The 26,823-nt window shown below is 42.7% G+C and overlaps 1 protein-coding gene across 1 annotated transcript in view; it reads right to left on the bottom strand.

Annotated features, from left to right (window-relative positions):
• SDC2 (syndecan 2) overlaps window positions 1–25,984 on the bottom strand; it is a 114,804-nt gene extending 88,820 nt beyond the window's left edge. The window contains exon 1 of the mRNA XM_014345985.4: window positions 22,342–25,984. Coding sequence (XP_014201471.3) covers window positions 22,342–22,401 — 60 coding nt within the window. The 5' untranslated portion in view covers window positions 22,402–25,984. The remainder of the gene's footprint in view (window positions 1–22,341) is intronic.
• Window positions 25,985–26,823: the final 839 nt, after the last annotated feature.

Here is a 26,823-nt window from a genome sequence, read left to right as displayed (position 1 = left end):
CACATCTTGCTCAACATCATCAGTCAGTAAGAAAATGAAAACTAGAACCACAATAAGATACCACTTCATACCCAATAGGGATTGTAATCAAAAGGACAGACAATAATAAATATTGATGAGGATGTGGAAAAACTGGAACCCTGTGCATTGCTGGTGGGAATATAAAATGATACAGCTACCTTGCAAAACAGTGTGGCAGTTTCTTGAAATGTTATACAGAGTTACCATATCACCCAGAAATTCCACTCGTAGGTATATATACTCAGGAGAAATGGAAATATATGAACATATAGCCCCATGAAACTTGTACACTTGGACACAAATGCTTATGGCGGCATTACTCCTAATAGCCAAAAGGTTGAAACAACCCAAATGTCCACCAACTAACAAATGGAAAAGGGGGTATGACTATATACAATGCACAATAAATATTTATTTGGCAATAAAGAGAGATGAAGTACTAGTGCTACAACATGAATGAACCTTGAAAACATGCTAACTGAAAGAAGTTAATCACAAAAGGCCATATATTACATGATTCCACTTACATAAAATGTCCACAATAGGCAAATCTACAGAGACAGAAGGGAGACTAGTGGTTGCCTAGGCCTTGAAGTGAGTGGAATGAAAAGTGACTGCAAATGGGTACAGGTTTTTTTTTTTGAGGCGGGGGGGTGATTAAAATATTCTCAAGTTAGATTGTGGTCACTGTTGCACAATTGTGTGAATACACTAAAAACTAAGCTTTAAATGGGTGAATTTTTGTGGCAGGTACATTATACTTCAACAAAGCTATTCAATGTTATGTACCTATATGTACAACTCTAAGTAGCATAAAATATTGTTTGACAGTTATCCTATTGCATGGCTAAATAAACTATTTTTAAAGGAATAATTTCTAGATAACACTTGCTATGTTTTGATCTTTAGCTCAGTGTCAAATTTTGCATTTTAGAGAGGGGAGGGCCTTAGATCCTGAACTAAAAACCCAAAAAGGTTAAGCAGAGAGGTGGGGTCCACAGAAAGCCATTGCAAGCTTTCTAGGTTTTCAGCCAAAAGCAATGATTCTGTAACTTCAGTATGTTTCAGCTACATTCAAATGCAGGGTCTGAGATGGGATGCAAGAATGTGCATTTTTAACAAATAACCCCAATCCCCAAGGTGATTCGAACACCGGCAGTGTGACAACAGTACTTGGGGCAAAGAGATCCATCAGCCTGGAAGGGCTCCCCTTCCAGCCCAACACTGGGTTCTTTGGCCAGTCCCAGGGCTAGGGAGCCGTAAGTTGGTGAAAGTGTCATGATCACAGTTGGGCAGTATTTTCCACCTGCCTCTAATAATTCTTGCCATCAAAATCATGGGCATTTGGGAGATTTTCAAATTTAAAATTTTCTGGGTAGCTCACACTGGTAAAAATATCCGCCTTTGGGAGAGAAGATTCATCAACTTCTCGGGACCTCAGAATACAATACCCGTGGCCTCATGATCTTTTTGGAGTATATTCACTTGTCCAGTGTTTAAGAAAACTATCAGATTCCAGGACAAGACTCTATGTTCAGTGTATAATATTCAGAGCCAAAAATACAGAAAAAATCTGCTGGGAATTTTCATCCATAGAACACGGACAGCTGGCCCTTCGCACCCCAGTTGTTTCCTGTCTCTAACAGGTGGACATTTTCCCTCTACAGTGGAACTTTACCTCCTACTCCGACTTCTATTTCCCATATCAAGAGCAACCTCCATCCTTCTATTTCCCATATCAAGAGCAACCTCCATCCTCTTATCTGTGAGGAAGAAACCCGAGCTACAGCAGCTAGATGAAGTGGCATCTCTAAGAGAGGAAATAGTTAGTCATGAAAGTTTACCGCATTCTAAATGACAACTGTAACCAATTTAGTTGGCTGCCAAAGGAGAAGAGAGGAGAATAGAACACAGTGTTAAAGTCTGGACTGGAATTTTAAAAACTTCATTGCAAGGCAGTAAGTAGAAAGTAGGGGGAAAAAGCGACTCCTTAAGAAAAGCATAGCCATTATAGAACTATTGAAGGTTTGACTGCAGAGACTAGCTGGTTTTACAAAAAGGGAAACTGAGGTAAAAGAGGTTGAGTGATTTGCCAGAGGTCACAGCTGGTAACTGGCGGAGAAAGGCCAGCCTATAAGAACCCAAGTCTTCTGGCTACCTGTCCAGCATTCTCTTGCTTTACCCAGAATAAAGAAGGAAACATGGAAGTGAGCGCTAGCACAGGAAAAATCAAGAGGGAGACAAATGTTACACTCTTCGTGCTGGCCTGTGGGCCCTCTGTCTCTCTTCCCTCTCCCTGAAGTCCACTCATGGTGTCTTCAGTTTGCTGTTTTCTCCCAGGCACTCACTGCTCTGACTCAAACCAGACAGTCAAGTGTGCCATTCTAACTGGTTAAAGTACCTGTCAGAGTCCCTTGAAGTTTGAGGTAATGTTAGATTTCAATGGTTACATACACAGTCCCCTAACTTTGGCAAATAGAAATCTTGCCATCAGTTTAACAGCAAGTTGGTCCTAGAATGCCAGACTCCTTCAACTACAGGCAACAAAAGATGTCTAGTCTCAGTCAGACCAACTTATCAGGAAAGGAAATAAAATATAGTTTAAGTTGCTCAGCACTCACCTTTAAAATGTCGTACAGAATCTTCTAAGGTTAGAAGGAAGCTATAAAGGTCAGCGACTCTCCCCAGCCAGTTGATGGCTTGAATCTCCTCTAAAGATCCTCAGTAAACAGCCATCCAAACATACACCAGCTTAGCTCCAGGTATGGGTCCTGCCTCCTGCTTAAGTAGCCTGTTCCATCTTTGACTGCCTCTTAGAAAGGCTTTCCTTTTACTCAGTCGAGATCGGAAGTTTCCACCCTTTGCACTCTTGGTTGTCCAAAAGTATGTAAGATCCAAGAAGACAAAGGGTCAGGTGCAAGTCATGACGTTACATCTTTCTGGTGCTTATTAGATGATGATACTACCAAAAGATGTTTTTGTCGTTTTTAAAATTTCCAATAAAAGAAAAAACAGAACCCCTTGCACATGTAGAATGCTAAAGCTGGTTTATATTCAATAAACTAAAAGGTTCTATTGAATGAATACTAAACACATCTGTAAATAGTTTATAGTATTAAATCTGTTTGCATCTTCTGGGTTTTCTGCCTCTATTTATACCTCAAGGCACAAAACAACAAAAGCAGCCTGTGAAGGCTCAGAAGGGTAGTTAATGCTCAAAGGAGAGAAACAACAAACGCCAGGAGGCACATCCCAAAGGCTCTCTTAATATTTATTAAACCAACAATAGTGTTTTGGGTAAATCTTATTAATGGAATACACAAAGTTCTGGGCAAATGAAATTTTAATTCATTTATAGCAGATGTGCCTACAATCCACATTTTCATTAAAAGGACAATAAGCAGTTGAGAACCTTGGAAATACCATGTTATTTTGAATATGATATATTATTTTTCTATCATGTAAGACTGTCACAACTTTTTTTAAAAGCAGGATGTAGTATGCTTTTAGAATTTTCTTCTAAAGCTTGCGAGAAAGGCCTTAGTCTTGGAAATTACCTCAAATCCTTTGTGTAATGAATAAAGTATAAAAAAGTACTAAGTATAAAGTATAAAAAACATACTAAGAAAACAAAACCTTGAGAAGGAGACGGTAAACACAAGTTCAATTCATCATCTCTCCAACACTCATCGTTTGATGCACTAAAGGCTTCTATTTACATAATCTTTAGCAATTAAAGATTAAATAATTTAAAACATTCTTAAAAGCATTTGTCAAAGTTTATATTTTCTTTTACTCTTATTTACCAACCACTAAAATAAGAGATCAGAAGATCAAAAGTACACTGTTACAGTCTCCTATGTTTATTAAACTCAGCAAACACATTTATTCCTAAATACCCTTTATGTCACGTGCTAATAATCTTCAAATATTCCATGCTTGACTAACTCGACAGTAAATAGCCCCCAATGCCCCCACATCTGGCTTGAGCACCCCCGTGTTCTCCACTTTCCTTTCTTGTCTGGGTCTAAATGCCAATTCACAAAGGAGTGAGGTAAAGGTCTCTCTGTTCTAAGCCTGCTATTAAACAGTTCTCTTTGGGGGAACCAATCCTTTTCTATCACAGTCCACGGGATTCTGGGGACACTTCTTCATGTGTAGTTCCCAGAAATTAAGGAACTAGGAAGCTATTCTGGGATTCTTACTGGAAGAACTAGGAAAGAGTAGTGCTTTCTACTGAAACTGCTGACAGGACAGGCTGTTAACTTGAAGTTGCCAGACTCCATCTTGCCACCACCAGAGGAGAAGTCGCTCCTGGTTGTCATCAATACCTAAAGTCTTCCCTTTTTAGTAACAAAACATCCCCAGATTTTAGTTGGGCACGTGGCCACTCGTGTAGAGACTACATTTCCCAGCCCGCATAGTACCTTGTGTGACCACGTGACTATGCTGCAAATAGTGGGATATAAGTGTAAGTGACGTGTTACCCCTCCAGGCTGTGGCATTAAAAGGAATGGGTATGTTCTCCCCCTTGACTCTGTCTCCTGGCTGGGAGACAGTATGGATGGACTGGCCACCTTGGACCAGCAGGTAAGAACTGCGTGTGAGCACAGCAGAGCTATCCCACCAGACCTGTCTTGGGACTGTTGTGTCAAACAGAAATAAATCTACTTTAAGCCACTATGTTTAGGAATCTCTTTTTAACAACAGCTTAGCTGTTACTCTAATTCTGTAAAACCTGAAAGTGAATCTAACAAAGTAAGGTTGAGCTGAGAGTTACGTAAGCCTTGAGGCTGATTAAAAAAAAAAAAAAAATCACATAAGCCTCTTGATGCAGCCAGATCTGAAAACAGAACTACTCCTGAACTCTTCCATTATCTGAACCAAAAAGTTTCCATTGCTTAAGCCAATCTGAGTTGGGATTTTCATTACTTGCACCAGCACTCACTCGATGAAATGGTCCTGGGTCCTTCACAGCTTTCGGAGCCTTGCCTTGCCCCCAGTGATTGCTTCCCTGAGTCACTGCCAGGCAGAAGCCAAAACAGCTGTTCTACCTCCTCACAAAACTTTTAAATTAAGGGCGTTCTAAGGGCTGGCTTCTACAAAGGAAACTCACTATTTCTATAAATCAGTGTTTCACAAACTTTAATGTGCTTATGAGTCACTGGGAATCTTGTTAAACTTAAATACGATTCAGTAAGTCTCAGGTGGGGTTTGATAGCCTGGATTTCTAAAGAGCTCCCAGATGATGCCCAGACTGCTGGTCTGGGACCCTCATTTTGGGTAGCAAGGTCCTAGAGCAGCAGCCTCTAATCCTGACTGAACACTGGAATCACCAAGGCAGCTTAAGAAACAAAAATACTGACACCCGTGCCCCACAACCAGGGACTCTCAATAGTGTCTGTGCTGTCAAGGTGAGAACCGTAGCTCAGAGGTTCTCGAACGTTAGCATGCAGAAGGATCCCCTGAAGGGCTTTTTAAAGCTCAAGACTGCTGGGCCCTACCTGCAAAGTTTCTGATTGCTTAGTCTGCAAAGAGGCCCAGAATCTCCATTTCTAACAAGGTCCGAGGAGCTGTAGATGCTGCTGATTTAGTCCCTACTTCGAGAACCACTGGCCTAATCTGTTACTCCTTGTAACAGACCTCAATTTCCACTGAGAAAAAGCACTTATATCTACTAATTGTATTACATGAATGCTCTGGAACATTTATCTATCAGGCATACACTCCTAACGGGGAGAACGAAGAGAATTCACATTTGCATTTTCTCTGTGCATGCTTAATACTTTGTAAAGACACATTTAACCCCATCATCACCAAAATAATAAACTGATGTTGAATTTTACCCTAGATATTACAGACTTACTGGGTTTAAAAGCCTATGAATCATAGTAAATGGTTCATTTTAATAGCCTTCTCAGAATAATCCCTCTTCCAACTCCATTGTAGGACAGATACATGTTGAGTGGCAGTAGGGTCAGCATTGTAATGTTATCCTGCAGAGCAATTTTTAAAAGCTTTGAGAAATCCAGAATTCTTCAACAAGGTTTTGTTCCCTGAGTCAATTAAAGATAGACCCTTTTATTCAATGGATGGAAAACTGTGTGTTTTAGAAGTGAGTGAGGGCAAGCATGCTCCCAAATTAGATACCCGAACAAAGTAAACTATGAATAGATTAGATGATGGGCTGCTGCTTTTGTGCTTAAGCATGAACTAAAGACAACTCAGATGTCTTGCTCACAAGACAGCCTAAAGCACTCTCTCTTCCTATTTCAGCTGCAAACAATACAGCTCCATGGAATTGAAGCGACTTGAACCAGGTCCAAATTGCTGAACTTAAGTGCAGGTACGGTAAGAAGACCATTATTAAGACACCTATGTAGGACCTATACATGATCAGTATATTCAATCAAGTCCCAGAATGTATTTCCAATCAGTAAAACATGCAATTTTTCTGTTCAAAGTATGAACTCAGGCAAATCTAATAAGCTGGCCAAACATGCTTTTCTGTAACCAGACCAAGAGGACCAGTGTCCCTTGCTCCACTAGGAAAAGTCTTCCTTCAGGAAGGGCAATGTGTGCATTTTTTAAAAAGACATCCTCAGATAAACTTACTTTATAGCTATGCAGTCTTCTGTCTAAAGACCTCTCAAATGTTTCCAAATCCACCAAAATAATAGTCAAAAGAAAAAAGTATGATCCAGCAGAAAAGACATTGGAGAAAAGGAAAAAGCTGGAAGGGAGCAAGGATTTCCCAATTCCACACTGCTTAGACTGTGACAGGCAGCAGATGAGTCCTGGAAAGCCACCTCATTACATGGGGCTTAATCACAGCAGTAGAAAGCATACGTTAAGAATACAAAACCTTACCTGCTAGGCTGCTCTCTAAACTGGAGACTAAGAAGTCCTCTAGAGCAAGGTTCTCAAGCCTTCTGGAAGTGAGAATAAGCTTTAACAGGGAGCTGGACCCCAACCACATAGATTTGGATTTAATTGTCTGGAGTGGGGCCAAGGCATGAATAGTTTTTAAAAGCTCCCCAAGTTTATGTAATCGGCAGCAAGGGCTGAAAACCCGTGATGGAGAATATGCCCTCCACTACCCAGATGGAAAACCTAGAGAAACCAAAATGCCTCCTCCTTTCACCAAAACACAAGAGCCACAAAAAGAAGAGGAAAAAAATCGGTCTGTCCTCCTGATCTGGTCAGTGGCACCATCAGTCTTCTCTGCCTCATGTTCAAAACCTCAAAAGACTACTGACACTGTCTTCTTTGGTCAGTACATCTAATTAGCTGTCCATTTCGATCATCATCAACACTGAGAGTCTAGTGCAGGCTCTATCCTGCACACTCTTATTAGTGCTTGACACCCATTAATTAAGGCATTAGCCCTCACAACACCTCTATGAGGTGGCTACTATGACTAATCTCCTTTATACAGATGTGAAAATGGAAGCATAGAGAGGTTAAATCACCTGCCCAAGTCCAGAAATTGGCAGAGCTGAGATTTAGAGAGGTGCCATTAATTCTACCTCTTAGTTCTCCCATTACCAGACTGAAGTTTGCAGAGAGAAGCCATTAAAGCAATATGCTAAAAGTTGGTAAAGAAATCAGAGTATCAGTGACCTGGAAGATTAGGCCAACCAATGAAAAGGAAGATTCTGACACTTCATGATTCGGGGCTGCAACCATCCATTAGATACTTCATGATTTGAGGCTGCAACCATTAGACACTTCATGATCCAGGGTTGCACCCATTGGACTACATTAAACAGTTGGTGATACAGTTAGACACTTTCACTGCTCTCTTGAAAGATTACAGTATTATAGAAAGACTATTTAAAGCTAGAAAAACTGAGGCTCTAACTTGTGCTGGGCCACATAAAATGCAGCCTTGGCAAGTAATACCGCCTAGCAGTTGTGAGACAGTTATAGACAATGAATGGAAAATGCCTATCTATAGTAGGAGAAGGCTGTGGTAATGGTAATTTTTAATGTTACTGCCTTTTAATAAAATTCTTTCCTTAAAAATATCTCACAGACTTATTTTTCTAAAAAGCTTGACTCAAATACATTTGTGTTATGATAAAATTTATAAACCAATAATTTTTTTTTTCTTTTTTTTGAGATGGAGTCTTGCTCTGTCACCCAGGCTGGAGTGCAGTGGCTCAATCTCTCTGCTCACTGCGACCTCCGCCTCCTGTGTTAAAGCCATTCTGCTGCCTCAGCCTCCTGAGGAGCTGGGAGTACAGGTGCCCGCGACCACACCCGGCTTCTTCTTCTTCTTCTTCTTATTATTATTATTATTATTATTTGAGACGGAGTCTCACTCTGTTGCCCAGGCTGGAGTGCAGTGGCGCGATCTCGGCTCACTGCAAGCTCCGCCTCCCGGGTTCACGCCATTCTTCTGCCTCAACCTCCCAAGTAGCTGGGACCACAGGCGCCCGCCCCCATGCCCGGCTAATTTTTTGTATTTCTAGTAGAGATGGGGTTTCACTGTGTTAGCCAAGATGGTCTTGATCTCCTGGCCTCGTGATCCGCCCACCTCGGCCTCCCAAAGTGCTGGGATTACAGGCATGAGCCACCGCGCCTGGCCTATTTTTGTATTTTTAGTAGAGACAGGGTTTCACCATGTTGGCCAGGCTGGTCTTGAACTCCTGACCTCGTGATCCACCCGCCTCGGCCTCCCAAAGTGCTGGGATTACAGGCATGAGCCACCACACCCGGCCAATATTCAAGAGGAAACTCTTGGGAGAAAAGAGGAGCCTACATCTAAGACTGGCAAAAGGAATTGGGTAAAAAAGCACTTCTACCTGGGCTGGAAGTGCATCAGACTCTCTCCTGGAAGGCACTGACATATTTTTAGCATAAAAATCCAAGGAATGTTCTTTTTCTCTTAACTACAATAGCAGCCTTCTTTCCCCCAGAAAATGTAGTATTAATTCATGAGGATTTTGCTTCTGGTTCCGATTCTTATCTCCAGGAAGCTTTTATCTCCTTTTCTAACTATAAATCTCCACAATCTTCCTAAGACTTACAAATCAACTCTATTTCAGTCTCTGGGTCTTCCAAATCTCAGTCCTCTCAACTGTCTTCCCATAATTAGCCTGAAGTTTCACCAGCAAGTAAAGGAATTAGTTGGAGCACAGTTTTGCTGGAAATTGAAGAAGTATCTAAACACCAAAGGATTCTGCACAAAACCCACTAACCACACTGATGCTAAATGTATAACGTAAAATGTATGTTTCATGGTATTTCATTTATTTATCAAACATGTGCCAGAAATAAGTGCATTAGGTGCTAATCATTAATGTGGGGAATGAGGGAGTAGAAGCAGCCAGAAAAGGAATGTTTTATAAGAAAATACACTAATAAAACAGCGTAGGCTAAATTTACAACTCTGCCACTAATTACCTATGTAATCTTGGATAAATCACTTAACCTCTCTGGATGTGTTTCCTTTTAAAAGTCCATTCCAGCTCTAAAATCCGTTGGTACAAAAACTAAAAAAGCAAAATCCAAAAGAATACAGTGAGAATTATCCCAACACTTTTATACCTCTTTGATTACTTAGCTATCTTTTTTTTTTTTTTTTTTTTTTTTCCTGAGACGGAGTCTCGCTCTGTTGCCCAGGATGGAGTGCGGTGGCGTGATCTCGGCTCACCGCAATCTCCACCTCTTGGGTTCACGCCATACTCCCACCTCAGCCTCCCGAGTAGCTGGGACTACAGGCGCCCGCCACCACACCCAGCTAATTTTTTGTATTTTTAGTAAAGACAGTTTCATTGTGTTATCCAGGATGGTCTGGATCTCCTGACCTCATGATCCACCTACCTCAGTCTCCCAAAGTGCTGGGATTACAGGCGTGAGCCACCGTGCCCGGCCAGCTAAGGCTATGTGATCTAACTGAACACCTAATATAAGGTCCACAGCCTGGGCCACATAGTGAAACCCCATGTGAACAACAACAACAAAAACTCAGCCAGGACTGGTGCCTGTAGTCCTAGCTACTCAGGAGGCTGAGGCAGTAAAATGCCTTGAGCCCAGGAGATCGAGGTTGCAGCGAGCCATAATCACACCACTGCACTGCGGCCTGGGCAACAGAATGAGACTCCGTCTCTTATAAGTTTTCACCGGATACATATATGTAATGTATATAATATATGATGTGTATAATATATAAGTATATATTATAAATATATACTTTTTACCTGATTACATATGATATATACAAAGGCCCAGCTCTCACTTTTAAGACCCCAAAGATTATAGAATATGGAGAATCAAGACTGGTTGAAATATAAGGTTACTTTCTCCCCTGGTAGAAATATCAACAGATCATTCAGGTTCTAAACAATTTCTTACTCTTTCTACCTTTTGTACATTTTACCATTTGGAAGTCTTTCTTTGAAGAGAAGATTGGGAAAAAGAGAAACACATGAAAATCAAGTGTCTCCAAGTCATCAACAGAATTCTCCTTTTTCTCCAACATACTGTGCCACTTCAAGGAAGGTTTTAGGAAGGTTTTGCTTTTCCAGGAGACCAGTGACTTCTCTTCTACAAGGGGTTCTTCTTATTCTCCATTGTGGTTTTTTGGCAATTTTGATTGTACAAATGCCCAACTAGATTCAACAAAAACTGATGCATATTTTACATATAACACATATTTTAAGTGCTGGCCCAACTCATTTTCAATTCTCTAAATAATCATAAGGTAGACAGTAGTTACTTGAAGGTGAGTACCATGTCATAATTTCTTTTTAACTTGCAGGACCAACATAGAGCTTTGTCCTTTGTTGGCTTATAGTAACGTGTGTCCACTGTTAAACTGATTTATCAAGTACAAAACTTAATTCAATAATCAGCATAATCACAAAACCTAATCAAATCTAATAATCAAATCAAAACACCACTCCTATTTAAGCAAGTTCAGAAGTGGGACATAAATAAAGTTAAGATTTTAATTCATTAGTAAATTTATATAAAACAGTGTTTAAAATGTAGGGTTCCAGGCCAGGCGCGGTGGCTTATGCCTGTAATCCCAGCACTTTGGGAGGCCAAGGCAGGGGGATCACGAGGTCAGGAGATTGAGACCATCCTGGCCAACATGGTGAAACCCTGTCTCTCCTAAAAATACAAAAAGTAGCTGGGTGTGGTGGCGCACCTGTAGTCCCAGCTACTCAGAAGGCTGAGGCAGGAGAATGGCTTGAACCTGGGAGGCACTGGCTGCAGTGAGCCGAGATCGCACCACTGCACTCCAGCCTGGGCGACAGAGCGAGACCCTGTCTCAAAAAAAAATAAAAATAATAAAAATAATTAGGGTTCCGATGCTGACCTTCTTTGAGTATTTTAATTATAATCCAAGTACTACCAAAGATTTTCCAGTCTTAACTAAATTTCCAACTTGTATGCAAGTTTTAGCTAAGTATTATTCAGGAAATATGGGTGATGGGGAAATACAAAATATAATTAAGCATCATAACTTGCCTGACTAAAAATAAACCAGTTTTATGATGACATTCCACCACAAAAGAAGTGAAAATGGCCTGTTCCTGCCTTAACTGATGACATTATCTTGTGAAATTCCTTCTCCTGGCTCATCCTGGCTCAAAAGCTCCCCTACTGAGCACCTTGTGACCCCCACACCTGTCTGCCAGAGAACAGCCCCCCTTTAACTGTAATTTTCCTTTACCTACCCAAATCTTATAAAACGGCCCCATCCCTATCTCCCTTCGCTGACTCTCTTTTCGGACTCAGCGTGCCTGCACTCAGGTGAAATAAACAGCCTTGTTGCTCACACACACATAAAAAATACAAAATAAAAATAAAAATTAAAAAAAAAACCAGTTCTAAATTTGTGAAAATATATGTCCCATAGTGTTAAGAGTCAGGATGCAAGTGAGAAACACAAAACATATGCATATATATTTATATATAAACATATAATATACTGCAGAATCACAAAACTTAAAGATGGAAGAAAAGAGAAACCAACAGGTTTAAATCACCTACTATGGGTCAGGCTTTGTGTTAGAAGATTTTAGTCATTATTGAGGCTAATCTTCAAAGTAACCAAAAAGCAAAATATTCTAATCCCAGTTTCACACTGAAGAAACAAGCATGGAGATGATAAGAGACTTCTCATGGCTTTTAAGTGGTAATACCAGAAACTGAACCCCAATTTATCTGATTCTAAAACATTCAAAACCATCTCTTGCATTTTCTTAATTTGGGAGAGTACACAGTGAACCTGGGCAATGCTAGAACAACTCCATATGAATTAGAATCTATATATGTCATGGCCCATCCTTTATTGGGTTGTCACACACCTGTCACTCATGCAACTAGAGACTGTTGCCTAACAACTTTGTAAACAGAGGCCTTTTGGTTCCTAAACATGTCAAGTGAATTGAGTCCGAAGCACAGATGTACTAGCCAAATATAATATGCCTTCAGTTAACCAGAATTTGGGGACCTTTATATTAATACTTTCACATGTACTTTGGTCAGATGCTTTTTCTGCATCTGTTGAGATGATCATATTGTTATCTCCCTTAAACTGTTAATACCTGCATTGCTTTTCTGATGTTGAAACTGCCCTTGGAAAAATCCCAATTGGGCTCATCATTATTCTTTTAATAAACTGCTGTATTCAATTTAATAATACTCTATTTAAAATTTTGACATCTAATATAAATGACATTGGCCTATAGGTTTGTTTTTTCTGCTCTTCTTGTCTGGTTTTGACATAGAGTGATGCCAACCTCCTAAAATGAGAAAGAACAGCCTTCTATCATTCTCTGAGCTTTATAACATATCTTTCTCTGAAGGATCAGCAGAACTTACTTGAACAACAATCTAGCTCTGGTGCCATTTTTTAATTGAAATTTTTGTTGAGATAACTGTAGACTCACACACAGTGTAAGAAATAATACAAAGATCTCTTGTGCCCCTTCCTAGTTTCCACCAATGGTAACATTTATAAAACTACAGTAAACATCACAACAGTGATATTGATATTGATACAATCTACCAATCTTATTCTGATTTTCCTAGTTTTACCTGTATTCATGCTGTGTATGTTTGTGTATGTGTATCTACACAGTTCTATGACATGTATGGATTTGTATATATACATTATCTTTATACACACACACACCTTTTAAAATATAACCAAGGTCTCACTATACACAGGTTTATATCTAACTTTTTGTGTACTATAGTTTCCAAGTTATAAATACCCTTCAAATAAATCTTTAATGGCCACAGGATATTCAGTGTCTAAATTAGAATCTTATTTAACAATTACTCTATTATTGTACACTTGGGTTGTTTCCATTTTTTTAACTATTATAAGTAAGAGACTTCAACAAAGACATTAAATACTATTTACCTGGTAATGATTTCCTTTGGACAGATTTGTGGAGGTAAAATTACTGGGAAAGATGAGCTTTTCACATCTTAACACGGATTTGTCCTGTCCCTGTAAGGAACCTTTCATCAGCCAGAAATAATAAATGGCATATTTTCTCACATCATCCACTTTTAGAGAAAAGCTGACTACAAACATATTCCCAATATCTCAGCGTAGAACTAGTCTACCCCAAGACAAGAAGAAAGCCCCTGTTATGAAAAAGTAGGCCTTAGCATGCATATGCTGAGCCACCCTCTGGGCTAGAGCGTATCAGATGAGCCCAACTAATGTGTGTGCCAAGCCCTTATTCTTCAGAGAAGCAGAAAGCCAGGAATTATAACTAGCATGTGACACAACGCATGGACATTCCCTTATGCTAAAAAGTCCCTACTTATTGTGTCTCACATAATCCTAAAAACTTATTTTAGGATATTCAGTTTTACAGATGAGAAAACTGAGCCCAGAAGGTTAAAAAACTTGCCCAAGGTTACATAATAAGTGTATCCAAACCCAGGCAACACTACCATAGTCTGCTCATTTAGATTCTTGCTTGTGGTCTGCACAGTACTCAGACCAGGCTCAAGTGCTCTAGAGAGGGACCAAACGGAAGGCACCAGTTAAAAGCCCCACTCTGGAAATGGAGATCCAGGCCAGAAACCATATGAGGAGACTAAAACACTCTATGAGATTTACAGTTTAAAAAGCCCCCCAGTATATCAAGTCATGTAGTCTTCTATCTAGAATGAAAGTTATTTTTACCACACAGCTGTTCTTTATGTTACACTGGCTTGTATCAGAAAATATATAAAAAAAATACTAGTGATATGGTTTGGCTGTGTGTTCACCCAAATCTCACCTTGAACTGTAATAATCCCCATGTTTCAAGGGCGGGGCCAGGTGGAGATAACTGAAACATGGGGGTGGTTTCCCCTATACTTTTCTTGTGGTAGTAAGTCTCACAAGATCTGGTGGTTTCACAAATGGGAGTTCCCCTGCACAAGCGCTCTTGCCTGCCACCATGTAAGACGTGCCTTTGCTTCTCCTTTGCCTTCCACCATGTAAGACGTGCCTTTGCTTCTCCTTTGCCTTCCACCATGATTGTGAGGTCTCCCCAGCCATGTGGAACTGTGAGTCCATCAAACATCTTTCCTTTATAAATTACCTAGTCTCGGGTATGTCTTTATTAGCAGAGTGAGAACAGACTAATACAAATAGACATTAGATCACGAATACGCAGGACAATGTATACACTCCTAGTAAACAATGAACACTCAGTTCAAGGTAACAGGTTACCATGAGCTATTAGAAATTACTTGCCTTTCTGTAAGGTGAATAAATTCCATGTTTCAATAATAAAATTAGAAGTATTTGACAGGGGATTAATAATTACTTATTAAGTTAATCTTCACATTTCTCCTACCACACCCTAAAGTGCAGAAAAAGTAAATATTAAAGAGAGAGAGTTCTCGTTCAACTCCATCATTTTAGAGATGAGAAAACTGAGGGCTCACAGGGATTAAGACAGTTAATTACATGTGTATAAAACCTTGCTTTTGCCTTGACTTAAAATGTTGTATATTTAGTCTACTGTATTTATATTTAATAACAAATTACACATAAATACATACTTAGCTGGTTGCAGTGGCTCACGTCTGCAATCCCAGCACTTTGGGAGGCTGAGGCAGGCGGATCAGTTGAGGTCAAGAGCTCAAGACCAGCCTGGCCAACATGGTGAAATCCCATCTCTACTAAAAATACAAAAAAAAAATAGCCAGGCGTGGTGGTGTGCGCTGTAATCCCAGCTACTCGGGAGGCTGAGGCAGGAGATTCACTTGAATTGGGGGAGGAGGTTGCAGTGAGCCTCATTTATGCCACTGCACTCCAGCCTGGGTGACGGAGTGAGACTCTGTCTCAAAAAAAAAAAAAAAAAAAAAACCAAATACGTATTTAACTTTTCCCTTAAAAAAAAATTTTCCTTTAATAATTGTGTATCTTGTCCCATGTGTCATTCTTATACCATGAGACTAAATTCTATTAATTGCACATACTCCTTAAACATCACGGCTACTTGTATTTAATATACCTGTGTAATCATAAAAAAAAAAAAACACCAAAATGCTTTGTAGAGAGCATACTTACTGAGTCTTTGTGACATTTTTCACAAAATAGACTGAATGGTAGAGAAAAAAACTGTGAAAACATGTCTTTAATAACATTTTTCCATTTTTCCAAGACTATGCATTGGCTATCACGCCACCAGCTGCATACTCATTGGCTTCACTCTGCTGATGTGAAATGCAAATGGAAAATCTCCGAAGATTTCAAGGCTTCTCTCTTCTCCCACTCCTACCAATTCTTTGAGATACTTGAGAAAAACAGACATTCACAATTCTATTTCAACAGTGTCCTCTCCCATTCAGAGGCATTCACCCCTCCATCCTTGTTGCTAAAGCTAATGCTGCCTAGAAACAGACTTATCAAAATGCAATTGAGATTTTTAATAGTAAGACCTAAAGCCCAAATGGCTAAAAGAAGAAATTTAATGCATTTCCACTCTTTTTTTTTTTTTTTTTTTTTGAGATAGAGTCTCACTCTGTCACCCAGGCTGCAGTGCCATGGCATGATCTCGGCTCATTGCAACCTCCATCTCCTGTGTTCAAGCAATTCTCCTGCCTCAGCCTCCCAAGTAGCTGGGATTATAGGTGCCCATCACCACACCCGGCTAATTTTTATATTTTTAGTAGAGACGGGGTTTCACCATGTTGGCCAGGCTGGTCTCGAACTCCTGACCTCAGGTGATTGGCCCACCTCGGCCTCCCAAAGTGCTGGGATTACAGGCGTGAGATATCGCGCCAGGCCACATTTCCACTCTTAAAAAATAAAAATAATCCCTTTTCTGCCCCCAGAGCCCCAAAATATACTCACTACCCCTGCCACCCCATTCTAAATGACCAACGGCATACCAACGCATGATACAGACTAAATTCTAACTCTCTCCTTCCCATGTGCTGGAATCTCAGCACAGCCTCAGGGAAGAGGAGGAGGTGTGATTGTGCACAGCTGATGTGTCAAGACGTTACATCAATGTCTTCTTTATTCTTGACACCAACCCTGCAATGCTGATGACACTGAGTGCGGAGGCATCAAAACTGGACAACTAGCCCAGGTCCACTGGGGGCTGGTGTATTCAGTTGACCCTGAACCATAATGCCTTCAGTGGCCAGCGTGAAACTTCTTCAGGAGTGCCAACCAACCCCAAAATGTCCAGGCCCACGGGTACCTGCACTTCAACATGCAGTGTCAACAGATGTTTACCCAGCTCAGCACTGCACAGGGGTAGGAGATTTGGAAACATGGTTTCTTCCTATAGCACTAACCTTGATGGGAGAGAAAATTCACCTCTTTAGAATGTCAGAGAGGTAAGAACATCTGACATGGCTCCCTCATTTCATTCATTTCATTGCCAAAAAAAAAAAAGGCCAAGAGAGGAAAGGAAGAAAAAAAAATGTCCTATCTTCCGTGCCTCAAGCACCATTCATATGCTCCCTTCATTTCATCTTCACAACAGTCATGTTATAAAGGCATTCTTAGGTCCAATTTATACACACACACTTTTTTAAGTGACTCAGAGCTTCAATATACTGTCCAAGTTCTGACACATTAAGTGGCAAGGTACCAGCATCTGAACCCAGACTTGTCCACCTCCCAAGCCCAAGCCCTTTGTACTCTAAGCCCAGCTACTGCTGAAAACTCTAGTAGTAACACAGAATAGCACATAATTAAGGGGTAATGCTGCGATCTAGACCAGCGATTCCCAAATTAGTCTGATTCATTAGAATCATCTCAGTCGCTTTATAAAAATACAGTTTCCCCCACACTCCCACCCCCATTCAGGTTTCTGATTGTGTAAGTCTGAGAGGAGGCCTGAAATCTGTATTTTCACATACTTCCAATGATTCTGATCATCAGTATGCCTTGCTATTTACAGAAGGATTAAAAACAACAGGGCTGGATCAGCCATGAAAAGGTATTTGGAGCTTGCATTTAATCAATAGCATTTAAAAGGAGAAACACTGAAAAAGTAGCAATGTCCAGGGAGTGTTCATGATAGTGATATCAATGGGCCAGGGCTGGGAGATGTGGTGGAAAGTGATCAAGGGGGTAACCAGAAAGGAAGGCTATTATGGGGCCGCTTATAAATCCAGCAGAGGCATACAGACTATATGCCATGATAACAAGGACATGGAGGTGTCTAGACCATGGGCAACATGATCAAAGTGGTGGAGGACAAACCAAACTGCATGCAAGTGTCTGGGCCAGGAATGGCAACTACAAGGCTACTGACATAGAAGCACAAGCTGGCATGCCCCCAAGGAAGAAAAAAAGAGGGAAAGCTCTTCATTTGAAATTTTCTGTCCCATCAAGATTAGTGCTGCAGGAAGAGACCAATGGCCAGGCATGGTGGCTCACGTCTATAATCCCAGCACTTTGGGTGGCCGAGGTGGTGGATCAGCTGAGGTCAGGAGTTGGAGACTAGCCTGGCCAACACGTTGAAACCCCATCCCTACTAAAAATACAAAAATTAGCCAGGTGCAGTCGCACGTGCCTGTAGTCCCAGCTACTCGGGAGGCTGAGGCAGGAGAATCGCTTGAACCTGGGAGGTGGTGGTTGCAGTGAGGTGGCTGCAGTGAGGTGGTGGTTGCAGAGTGCCATTGCACTCCAGCCTGGGTGACGGAGTGAGACTCCATCTCAAGAGGAAAAAAAAAAAAGATTAGCGCTGCAGGAAGGGACCACATTTCCAAACCCCGACTTCTTTGCAGTGCTGAGCTCAGGTCAGGAGCTGGGTAAACACCTGTTGGTGCTGCATCTTTAAGTGCAGGTTCCCATGGGCCAGGGCATTCTGCGGCCGGTTGGCACGCCTGAGGAAGTTCCACGCTGGCCACTGAAGGCATGAAAAAATGAACGGAAAGATCACTAGAATGCAAGCTCCAAGAAGGCAGGGGGATATCTGCCTGGTTTGCTCACTGCTTTACCTCAAGCACCTAGTAGGTATGAAATAAATATCTGCAGAATGAATGCACAGCTGGACTTAGAGGCAGACTGGACGTGGAAACCAACAAAGACGAATGAGTCCAGGGCTTCTTCAAGATTTAAATCCAAATGATTAGAATGAAAATGATAGTACTGTCACAGTTGACTAAAAAAGTTAAATAAGAGTAGATTGGTTTTAGCAAAGATTCTTCTTCATTACTTCTGGCTTTTCTCTAAGACTTTATTTTGGCCTCTAGTCCACGAAAATAATTCAGTGGTTTTCAGATTCTGCAATGCACCCTTCTGCCTTGGGAAGAAGAAAAGGATGGGCAAAATCTTTTAGTTTGATTTTTGGCAATGGAAGAAGGACAATCTAGTGAGAATCTAAACCCAGATGGCATTCCTCACAGGACAACTGGATCCCCACCAGCAGGTATGCCAACAGCACAGTGGCTTGACTGGACTCGCTATAAACCTTAATGACAGGGCTGGTGGGGCTCTGTGTGACTGGGTCAGCTTCAGGGGCCTTGGCAACCTAAGGAGACTCCAAGCCACCTCTAGCTGGCCAGTCAGGTCTCTGGGGGCTTTTGGAGACTTGAAAACTAGTTCCACCCAGGGAACAAACCAGTTCACCTTTTGAAATCCTTTCCAAACTAATGATTATCCAAGGCGCCATTTAAGTGATCATATTACACAGGGTAGGCTACCCCTCGAAGGGTGGTTACCATCAAAACTAGACATATCAGGTCCTAAAAGCAGAAGCTGAAGGGCATGCTCAAATTGCTTCTCAGACATCCATTTTCTGCAAGCCTGATCTTTCAAGATCTTTCCTTCTTAAATGACATCCTCCTTCTGCTAATACCCAACTAAGAGAGAAAGAGCCCTTGTTTTCATAAAATTCCCTAGCAAAAGCAATTTGTTTCACTCATAAAACAGCCAAACTATATTTTCTAAAGAACTGCAAAGTTACATGATTTCGATTTTAGTTACCCTTCTAATGCAAACTTTCCAGAGCCTGCCTTTCATAATACACCGAGAGATAATGCATGGGCCCAAATGACTTGACAGTTTCTTTTAATTTACAGACATCTAAGAATGTTTATAAAATTCCTCTACTTCAAAACACTTCCTTTTCTTAAACATATTTCCAGTTCAAATTATGTGTTTATAGCAGTCTGCAATATATTATTTCTAAAGATAAACAGTCATGTACAAAATGGACAGAAAACCAGCAGCATATCACTACTGCCACACTCAGTCAGATTTTCCCCTTGCCTGGTGTTCCGCAGCCAAAGTCCTAACCTGCCAGTGGAAAGTATGAATGGATCACTAGGAACAGGCTTTCCCAGCTGCCTCCAGGATCCATAAAGGAAGAGCTACCAGTTCCTTTTCATAGGCAGTTTTGAGCCTCAGTTCCTGAGAACCTCTTTTTTACCCCCAGAGCTAAGTATAAAACTCAAAAATTCACTAACTGTAGGCAGTTTTCCTTTCTTCCTTTTAAAGGGAGACTTTAAACCCAAATCACTACTTCTAAATCCCAGGAAACAGTTGCAGTTTTCAAATTAAAATGCAAAGTCCTGGAAATAATATTCTGTAATTGCTAATTTTTTTTTTAAATTCAGTCTTTTGACTTCATTTATATTTTTGCTGCTATACATGAAACAAACGGAGACTGAAAAGTAATTTAAATGGACTGTTAGCCATTCTGGGCCTTGAAACAGCTTCTATTTAGAAAGACTGACTCACTGCCTAACAAAGATTCTCTGCTAGTCTCCAAGTTGACATTTTATAAATATCTAATCACCCTTTTTGGATGATTTTCCAATTACTGAAAACAGTGTCTATCACAATGAAGCAGTTCACTCGGAAAGCATCCAGTTCTGGTTCAAATTGAGAAATATTAGAACCCCAAAGATACACAGTTCAGGGGAAAGCTGTCACCGGGGAGGACGGGTATATAGTTCGGCCAAAAAACTTCCTTAAGGAGCACTGGTAGATTTATGCAAAAACCCAGAGGGGCAGAAGACAGAAACATTCTTTCTCCAGAATCCCAAAACAGTAACATTTCCTAGCAAATCCATGAATAAGACTCAGCAAAAAAAAGGGCCTCCTTAACCATGTGCAGTTTTTTAGGCAGGCTCTTGAAATTTATTAGATGAAGTCCCTTTGCCCTGTTTTGCAACAAGAGGAGCAACAACGCTCATCTGAAATAAACAAGAGAACTGCTGCCTTTTGGTGTACAAAGAGCCAAAGTTCATCCTAACTGGCTGGGAGATAACTAATACCAACGGATTAAACCATCATTTGCCAAAGGGAAACACTGATAAGGCTCGGAGTTCTATTTTACAACCTGAGCACCCAAAATACTCATGTAGTCTGTACAGTTTCCAATTCTACATGCTCTCCAACCACAAAGAACGTATGGGGATCTGCTAGCACACACAGAGGCTCCCACACTGATTAAAAATGTCCATCTGCCGCTCGATGCCAAAGAGGTTTCCCAGTCCTAAATTAGCCTCAGCACAAAAAAGGGGGGTAGGGAGACTCAAACTCTTATGACTACCTAAAAGACCTTAAGATGATATAATTTGTCTTTGAAAAGACAATTCAGTTAATTAGAAATTGACACGTTATTAAATGGCAAAGGGAGAGGACGTGGGGAACCAGAAGGGCCAGAAACAGCCGCACTCCCTGAGACCCCAGAGGGCACTGAGGCTGCAGACGAAATCTGGGGTGCTCAAGCTTCCACCTGGCCCGACAGAGCTCCTGGCGCCCAGGTAGAGGCAGCTGCGGACGAGAGGAGGCCAAGGAAGCAGTTCCCTTTAGAGGGCGCTCATTGGGCGACGTGGGGAAACAAGCTCCAGCCCCCGAAGCGCGACCAAATGGAGAAATCAAGTTCCCACCGCCAAGGCGGGGGAGGGAAGCTGGGTGCCGGCAGGCGCCCCGCCGGAGACGAGAATCCTCCCGGCCCCAGAAGCGCCCCGCCAGGGCCAGAGAGGGCGAGCGTGGCGGGAGGGAAGCCTCTGTCCCCGAGCGGCCAGGCGACCCGAAGCCGAGCGCCGTGTCACACGTACCCCGCCTCGCCCTGCTTGCGGCACTCCCGTGTAACTCCTAGGAAAATGTCCTCCTGTCCCTGACGCCCCGCGGTGCAGCCTCCACCCCTCAACGAGGAGGGGGTCGCCGCAGGACTGGGAATCCAGTGGCCGGCGTCCCAGCATTTTCGGACGCGTTCCGTGCCTCCCCCAGTATCCCCTTGAGGGACCGCGTACTGCGATTCCACGTAGTGTCGGTTACCTCGCCCTAGCCGCAGGGAGCATCAAACAAAAGAACTTTTGCAAACTTTTCTCTCTGGACACTCGCGGGTCTCTTAAATCTGGCCCCCATCTCCCCAGAATTTGCATGCAGTCAAATAGGAAAGCCGGCGCGGGGGGGATGGTGTGCGGAGGAAGGGACCCCAAAGTTTCCAGGTCATCCCTGGTCTCGAGGAGCGCGCGGAGTGGAGCCGTTCCCTCGCGGGCCCGACCCAGGCTCCCCCCTCCTGCCACCCTTTCCCCTCCGTCCTTCCCAGACCACGCAGCAAGACCCGCCGAGGGCGAAGAAGTTGGGAGTGACTTCAGGGGCCTCTGCGGCTAGACCAAACTGTAATTCTCGGTGCCCCCATTCCCGCGGACCGCGGGGTAACGCCAGCGAGCAGCGCTTTTCTGAGGAAGGGAAGAGGGGGAAAGGGTGACCAGACGAGCGCATTTGTCCCAGCGGATCTCCGGTGTATACTTGGGGACTGGGGGTTCCCCAGGTGGCGCTCCCCTATTCCCTGCGGGCTCCTCTCGTAGCTTCAAACACCCTAAACGGCGCGTGCGTCCCCCGCCTGGCCCACTCACCGACTCCGCCGACACGCAGGCCACCAAGCCCAAGGTGAGCAGGATCCACGCGCGCCGCATATTCCCCAGGGACCGGCTGCTCCCAGCCGCCGCTTGCAACCAGGGCAAAACGAAGCCTCCTGCCCAGCGCTCGGCGCAGCCCGCGCACACGAATCCGGAGCAGAGTAGCCGCAGCGATTGCGGCTCGGGCTCGGAGACTCGGGCTCGGGGCTCGGGGGCGCTCGCTTCCTCCTCCTGCGCCTGCTCCCGCCGCCCGCAGCTGCGCCCCGGGGACGCGGCGCCCTCTCACTTGTTGGTTTCTGCACTCCCGACACGGAGTTGGTGCTCCGGGATGGCTGCTCTCTGAAGCTCTTCTTGCTCTGCTGTGGTTTTGCTCCTCCGCGGACTCCTTTCCCGTGCCGAGGTTCAGTTTCTGGTTTTAAGGAATAAATTCGCTGGCTTGAAAGGGAACTGCGGCAGAAGTTTAGGGGCAGAGCGGCGGGAGCGCGCGAGCCGCGCGGCTGGAGCTCCGGGGGTATCTGGAGAGCAGCGCGTCCAAGCGGGGCCACTGGCTCCGCGGCTGCGCCCCTCCTCCTCCCGCGCCGCGCCTCCCTCCCCGGGTCCTCCTCCTTCTCCTCCTCTTCTTTTCCTCCGGCTCCCTCCCTCCCGAGCCTGCTTCTCCGGGCTCCCCTGGGCGACTGGGGAGAGGAGGCGGCAGTGTGACTCCCAGATAAACCCGGGAGAAATTCCTACAGGATTACACGCCGATTGGCAGCTCCGAGGACCAGTGGGCGCCGCGGCTCCGCGCTGTGGCTGCGCCGGGTCTGCTCACCGGCAAGCCAGGGCTCCTGCGTTTTCTCAGTCCTTTTCTTCCTTTCTGTCCCCACTTTTCCTTTCTCCTCTATGCTCTTTTCTTCCCCGTTGTCTTTTCTCTTTCCCTTCTTCACTTTCCCTTTTCTAGAGAAGAATTAGTGAAGAAACGAGGGACGTATGTAGCTTTTCTGCCTTGAGAATTCGACCAGTAGAAAGAAACTGCCTTGTGAGTTGAGGGAAAAAAAAAGTGTAAGATGCTTTCAAGCAATGTGAAGTGTTCATAAATCGCCAGTTCATGAAAATTGCATTTTAAAAGAGAAGATAATTAATGTAATAAATATGTAGTGAGAATATTTCCCACTCTCCCAAATCCTTCCGCACCCCAAAAAAAGGGACATGGAGGAAGGATCCTGTAAACCCAAAGTGCAACAGTTTGAAAGCTCCTAACTTCATTAAGGGCTTAAATACCATTTCTCCCTCACACACAGTTTACGCCACTAAGGCTTTTTATAGGCTCCATTTCAGCAGAGAGGTGTTAACGTTTGGAAGCTACAAATAGGGTAATTTGATGAGAAGTTGGATAGAGACCCTGAATAATAACAGATTTAAGATAACTTCAAAGAAAAGAGGGATAAAGTAATTCTTAGTTTGAAGAAAATAATGAACATGTATTTCCTAAATGGAAGTAACTGACATGAAATATTTTGTTACAATGTCTGTGGCATATTATAGAACATGGCAAATGCGTATTCCCTTCCAGTTTCTTTTTCTGTCACAAATTTTACACACAAATCCCTTGCAGTTCGTGCCATCATTTTTCTCTCTGACTTATAGAGTAAATGAATTATGACGCCATTCTGCTCCTGGAATGCCCACTACAGGAAACCAGAGACTTTTCTGTCTGTTCACCATTGTATTCTCATTCCTGGTACATAAAGACACATGATAAATATTATCTTGAATAAATTTTGCTCTAAAGCTCAATTTATACCGTATAAGAGTTGTGAGCCTTTAAAATACACAGATGTAGATATATAGATATGAGGCCATGGTAATTTTTCAACTCAGTATTAGAATAAAATACAGTCATACCCTAAGTGAGAATTACAATGTCTTAGTAACCTATTACTGTAATAAATCTCAAAGAAAGAAATTTAACTGGAGAATTACAACTCAAACTTGGAGACACTTATTCCTTTGGTTTTGTGTGCCAGCTACCAAACCTACAAATGCTCATGAGCAAGTCTAAGGCATTGGCCAACAAAAAGGTAATATGGAGAAATAGAAGAGTAGGCAAAGGAGAAAGAAGAAAAAGAGCAATAGGCCAGAAGTTGTAACACCAGATGATGCTTCTGATTCCACAGACACTGTAGCTGGCATCTGTGCCAATGTGGGCTCCACTTAGCTTTTGAAAGAATGAACCACAGCCTTTTTTTTTTTTTTGAGACAGGGTCTCATTCTTGCCCAGGCTGGAGTGCAGTGGCCTGCACTGTAGCCTCGACCTCTCAGGCTCAAGCAGTCCTCCCACCTCAGCCTATCAAGTAGCTGGGACTACAGGCACAGGCCACCACACCAGCTAATTTTTGTGTTTTTTATAGAGACAGGGTTTTCCATTGTTGCCCAGGCTGGTCTCAAACTCTTGGGCTCAAGTGATCTGCCTGCCTCAGCCTCCCAAAGTCCTGGGATTAGACACGTGAGCCACCAGCCTAGTGCCCTTATTTTTAAGATGGAGTCTGTGGGTTGAAGAGGTTCATGAGATGGGGAGACTTCTTAAAAAGGCCTCCAAAGGAAAATCAGCAATGCAAAATACATGCAAAGAGCCATAAAATACCAGCTCTATCCTCATAAGAGGCCTCCTCTACTCGCCAGCCTTCAGGCAAGGCCACACCTCCATTGTCCCCAACAGTTAAGTATTCATCAAATAAATTGGAATTCTAGTAAAACAGGAAGTGCACTCCACTGATTTGCTGGTTCTCACAGTTATTGCTGTTTACTGGGGCACCCATGTAACAAGAAGCGTGGTGAATGCTCTCTGATTCAGCTTGGGCAGACAGTGATAAAAAACGAATAAGTGGATACACGTGTTGAAGGGATATATCTGTTTGCTGCCCTGAAGGCACACCCCAAGGCTCTTGGTGTTTATGAGATGCTCAGTGACTTGTTTCTTTAAAGATGATAAATACTCCATTGAGAGTATATATAATAAGGGAATTGGTACCTTTTTGAGTGACACAATATTAAGGAGATGAAAACAAATATTCAAGATCTTGTGTTCAGATTTATTAACAGCTGTGGCAAGAAGGATAATCTGACAGTATAAAAAGCACTTACACAAGAGCTGGCTACAAAGAGGTCACCCATGCTGAGTGGGGATGGGGGCAGAAGTCAGGGGAGGTCCGCTGGTATTAGTCAGGATTTGTCTAAATTCGCAAACGATGTAGGCCTGTTTGTGTGTTTTGCTAATTGGAAATGTTTAAAAAACTGATGGGGACTAAAATTTGGTAGAATTTTGTGGAGTATATCTAATTCACTAAGTATAGCTTGTGACTAGAACCAAAGATTCTTTGCAAATATACTTCAAGTCCTCAGGTTTTAAGGGCTATGCTTTGAGGGGCACAGCTTAACCAATCACTTCCCAAATAGCTTCATTGATTGCTAAAAGAATAATTACCACACTTCAAGAATCTCAGGAGAAAATATTAAAAATAAACAACATAGAGATTAAGATGCAAACATGTAAAAAAAAATAAAAAATAAAGAGAACCAGACAAGTGAAAAAATAGAAATGAAAGCTACTAAAGACAGTTTTTAACCTAAACTGACACATCGGACTCTGTCACTACGGTAACAAATGATACCACATTACAACCGTGGATAAACAGGTGTTCTGTCCTGAGGTGAGTTGTCAGAGTAGGGGATAGCGGAAAAAAAAGATGCCATTCTGTTGTTCTCGGTTGTTCTTCCACTTGGCACCCCCTGGACTGTTACCAGGAGTCCAGGCTAGAAATCAGTTTGGTAGGATTGGCTCTTATGAAATTCACTTGAAAGATGATAGAAGCTGAGAGGAATAGGATATCCAGCCAGCCAACCATTAATGAGCCATCGCTGATACTGGCAAGTGAGCTGAGGCCATGACCAAAATCTACAGGCAATCCAAAAAAATCTATTTTCAGGCCTGGCGCGGCGGCTCACACCTGTAATCCTAGCACTTTGGGAGGCCGAGGCAGGCAGATTGCCTGAGCTCAGGAGTTCAAGACCAGCCTGGGCAACACGGTGAAACCCCATCTTTACTAACAACAACACAACAAAAATTAGCCAGGTGTGATGGTGAGCACCTGTAGTCGCAGCTACTTGGGAGGCTGAGGCAGGCGAATTGCTTGAACCCGGGAGGTAGAAGTTGCAGTGAGCCAAGATCATGCCACCGTACTCCAGCCTGGGCAACAGAGCGAGACTCTGTCTCAAAAAAAAAAAAAAAAAAAAGTCTATTTTCAGCCTCAAACTTTCCACTGTTCTCTTTATTCACCTCCATCAACCCCTTCCCAGGGAAGTTGGCTGATTTGAGTTTTATAAAATGATATGGTGCTAATGTCGAACAAAATTGTTACAGTTTTGGATAGGAGGACACAGGAAAATCAAGGAAGTGTATAATACATAAAATGAGACAGGAGATAAAACAGTTACTTCTGTTTT

This window comes from Pan paniscus, chromosome 7, assembly GCF_029289425.2.
Source record: "Pan paniscus chromosome 7, NHGRI_mPanPan1-v2.0_pri, whole genome shotgun sequence".
NCBI classification, from domain to species: domain Eukaryota; kingdom Metazoa; phylum Chordata; class Mammalia; order Primates; family Hominidae; genus Pan; species Pan paniscus.
This window is presented reverse-complemented; position numbering and strand designations above follow the sequence as displayed.